The following is a 4,272-nucleotide window of genomic DNA, read 5'->3' on the forward strand; positions in this document are numbered from 1 at the left end:
GTTTTATTGTTGGCCCCTAAATCCTTTTGGGTGGCCCCTAAAAACGCGAGGTTGAATAACTAAGGTGTTACCCTCTAACTTTTGGGTATGCTTACAGGATCTACGATCAAGTAAACTAAAGGCTATGGTCGAGATTTTCTTTATTTAAGTTTTAAAACTTCTAAAGAAGGGAGGAACATTCTGAGTTTTGACTTTTCAAATTGCGAATTTCTTATTTCGTTCTCTGATTAAACATCCTGAGTTTTAACTGAGATTTCCTTGTGGATGTATCTCTTTGTGAATGAGGTTTTTTTTTTTTTTAATGGTACTAATGAAATGATGATCAAGACTCGGGGTATTGGTGTCACACATACCTTGTTTCGCCTCTCCCTTTTATTTACATCAAACCATTACACATAATCAACCTCAAAACATCACCAGGATAACCGTAAACACTGATAGTTGCCAGAATTTGGATGCTTACGAATATTCTCTTGCAACTTCAAGTATTTTTTGTAGTTTGCATCAAACAAACATGCAACTGCTGAATTTTATTTTGTGCTATTCTATCCTGTAATATTATAGCGTATGAACGTACAAAAAACTTATAATGAATAGATATTTTACATAACGGATGTTAATAGTGAATTCTTAATAGTGTGATTCACTATTGCTTCATACAAGCAGGATCCGCTGACAAACTTTTCAACCAAACAGTATCAGCAGAAACAGGTTGGTCATCCTGATTTCTATGCCAACTCCACGATGCGTAAGTTCCGTTCACCACCTTTAACCTCCCATGTCCAAAACTTGCCTCTCTAAACACTGATATATTTGTCTTATCCATATAACTGCACAAACCAGAAAATATATTTAACTCAAACAACACAATTCTTACTCTGAGATTTCTTCACTACACAGATAAATTTGTAGCTTACTTGCTAGCAAGGCCTTCCTTATTGCCTCCATCTCCGATTGTTATATGCACCGGACCACAATTATCAGCTTTGTCAGCGTAGACACGAGTCTGCACATTTCATCATAAATAAGTATAGGTTAGTCGACCAATGGAGCCAAAACAAGTTCATACTTCTGAGCATTATCTCTAGCTCTCTACTGACCTTCCATAATAAATGTTATGTAATGTAGTGTTACTATTAGCTTCAACGAACTCTGATAACTGACCATACCAATAATATAAAAGATCATAGAAAGAAATCTTACAAAACGCTCGTAGGCATGAACATGGCCAGCGAAAACAACATCCACACGAGCTTTATATAACAACTCTTCCATGGCTTTCTTCATTCCAACAGAAACATACTCTCCTTGGTGAGCTTCATTGGTACTATACCATGGTGCATGGATGAGTACAAATACCCACGGTGTTCGTCTCCTGTCGATCTTAGCCAAGTCGGCTTGGAGCCATTTGTATTGGTCGGAGTCAGATTCAAAATCTGTATAAGACCCTAACATAATAACATGAACCCCAGAAATTTCAAACGAGTAGTACAAGTTCGAATTTGAACCACTTTCTTCATAGGGCATACGCCATCTCGCATTATAAGCTGTAAATGATTTCGGATGAAACACTAGGATTTTCTCAATCTCATGATTTCCTTGTGTTACCATCCATGGACGGCTGCTTGCAAGTGGTTCTACAAGTTGTCCAAACGTATCCCAAAATGGTTGGTAAAAATCCGCGTAAGATAAGTCCCCTGGCAAGAGCATAACATCGTAATTGGATGCTGCCATGTGAGTTAAGGTTGAATTCGTCCATCCTGTCTGGCCAAGATCGCCTGCATTTTGTATCCGTTTGAGAACAATTAGCAAAGGAATCTAACTTGTTAGACATTTCAAAATTGTTGATTCTTACCAACAACCACGAATTTGATCGGAAATTGAGACGGAGGAGTTTTGAAGCTGAATTCACGATCTGTGTCAGACCCACAACGGTAGTAATATACGGTGTCGGGTTTCAAAGGCCCTATGACAACGTCATGAATTTCTCCAGACTTGTAAAGCATGTACTTGTACTTTGAAACAGTACCGGTCGCAGATAAATCATAATTCCCTTCCGTTGTACCATAATTCACGGTTGTCGGAGTGCCATGATCCTCCGTTATCCAAGTTATTCTCATCTTATCTTGCCCAACTAAAGAAATGTGAACCTGTAAACAATCCAATAAAATTTTCCATTGAACATTTTTTATACGTTAATTATTTCAATTGGGCAAGCAAGGATTTTTCCGCATACCAAATATATTATGTGCACGCATAATGTATACATGCAATTATAGACAACTATCAACAGAAGAATGATAAAACAATATTCCTGTAAAAGAAGAACAAAACCAGAATGATTTCATCAGAATGTAATGGGAATTAGTGTACCTGTTGAGGAGAGGATGAAGAAATATCATCAAATAAATGGTCAAGTGATAGGGTTTCTCTTGCTGGTGGGCGATCATAACCGAACACAGTAATTGTATCAATGACAAAAGCAAAAATGACAAACCCTAGAAAGAACCAACGAACAGCCATTTTAGAAACCTAACAAGAAGAGGATGAATCAACAAATATATGCTTGCCTTTTTGAGTAAAAACGGAGAAAAACTAAATGAAGAAGAGATAAGAAGAAAATCCAAGAAGAAAGTGAATGAATGAGATGATTTTTGGAATGGAAGAAGAAGACGTGACTATCTATATATAAAAAGAGAAAATTTCTCACACATTGATTACATCAAATCAACAACATGTTATCAACATCATCATCGTACATTATTTAAAATGACAGTTATGGAGTTAACGTATATACAGATGAGTTCATATTGTTGGTAGGTACGTGTAAGCAACACCAAAAGACAACTGTCGATACGAGAGAGTGGGGATCACTGGATATTCGTAAGAATCAGTCACTTATGGAAGCAAACTTACTATTCACCTTCCTTTTTATCCTTTTCTCTAATCTCTAGTCTTACTTGAGATGACGCCATTTCTTTCTCTATAATGTTTTTGAGCATTATTTTCGGGATATAGTTAGGCTTCACATTAGGCTATACCATAATCATTGTCTGCCCCTGGTATTCACGCACCGAATTTGGTTGAGCACGAGTTTTGCACACCTACCTCTTGGATTAACTGCTCCTCACGTTATGGAAGTGGAAGTATAACCAACCATTCCAGAAATGCCTATATTTTCTAGATGGTCAATTGCGGTACCACTACGGAGAAGACGATATATAGGGTGGTACGTACATGATATGTTTTTGGTAGTATCCCATTTATCATATTTTCATCAACATACACTTGTGTGCGATTTTACGCTGACTTGCTGATAATGAGAAAAAGTTGGTGTACTTGCAAAAATGGATGACCCATGAGTCTGAGTCCTGTTCTGAATATTGCCATTCTCTTTTTTCTGCTTGGTTGTTGAATGTTCCTATTTGTCGCATACACAACTAACTAGGTTAGCTGTCAAATGTGTAGTAAATATCAGTACTATAAGGTGTGTTGCGGTAATGCAACCTGCAACCCATAACAGGACGAGCATAAATGCGAACGTTCGTATGGAGGTGAGAAATTGTAAAGTTAGTCTCAAATGTCGATTGTTACGTTCTATCATTAGGTCGATCTGTTAAGGTCGGCTCTGTTTCCGTGTGAATGTAGATCTTTAGTTAAGTCAGCATCATATATTCAAGTGATGCAATGCCATGATGAAGAACCCCAATGCTATGCGTTGAATTTTGTGTGTCCTTATATGGTGTTATGTTCTCTGTCGTTATAACACATTAAACTAGTTCTGGTCTAACAGAATTTCGTACGAATATTGAATTTTTAATAGTTAGATGCTCAGAATCGTAATAATATCCGAGTAATATCCTTTTTATGGTACCGTATAATTACATAATATCTACTACTTATCAGGCTTTATTTAAACTGAATTCATATTGAGCCGACGACCTTGTTCACATTAGCACCTTGTATGATTATTAGGGAATGATGACTCGTACAACACTATTTCACTCAGTAATTTCGTCCGGTGGCAATGTATTTTTGATTCGGTGAGCGCGGGGATATATTTTTAATTTAGTATGAGTGGAGTTTCGTCCTTCTTCGTGGCGATGTATTATTGATTTGGCGAGCGCGGGCTTCGATTGACCCCGTGGCGATTTATTTTTGATTTGGAGTGGCGCGGCAATTATACTAAATAGGTGGAAAATATGTGCAGATTTTATTTTTTTCTATTCCTTTTAATTTGGTGTGTACGGCGCTTCGCCCCGCCCGTGGAAA

The 4,272-nt window shown here is 37.4% G+C and overlaps 1 protein-coding gene across 1 annotated transcript; it reads right to left on the bottom strand.

Moving 5' to 3' along the window:
* Positions 1–337: 337 nt before the first annotated feature.
* Positions 338–2,750, bottom strand: LOC113282744 (probable purple acid phosphatase 20). Its single transcript, XM_026531808.1, has 5 exons — positions 2,374–2,750; positions 1,856–2,150; positions 1,204–1,778; positions 918–1,006; positions 338–830 (listed from the first exon to the last, which is right to left on the bottom strand). Exons 1-5 carry the CDS (start codon positions 2,521–2,523, stop codon positions 647–649), a joined length of 1,293 nt encoding a protein of 430 aa, XP_026387593.1. The 5' UTR covers positions 2,524–2,750; the 3' UTR covers positions 338–646.
* Between the last annotated feature and the right edge of the window lie 1,522 nt (positions 2,751–4,272).

The sequence above is a fragment of the Papaver somniferum genome, chromosome 5, assembly GCF_003573695.1.
Source record: "Papaver somniferum cultivar HN1 chromosome 5, ASM357369v1, whole genome shotgun sequence".
Classification (NCBI taxonomy): domain Eukaryota; kingdom Viridiplantae; phylum Streptophyta; class Magnoliopsida; order Ranunculales; family Papaveraceae; genus Papaver; species Papaver somniferum.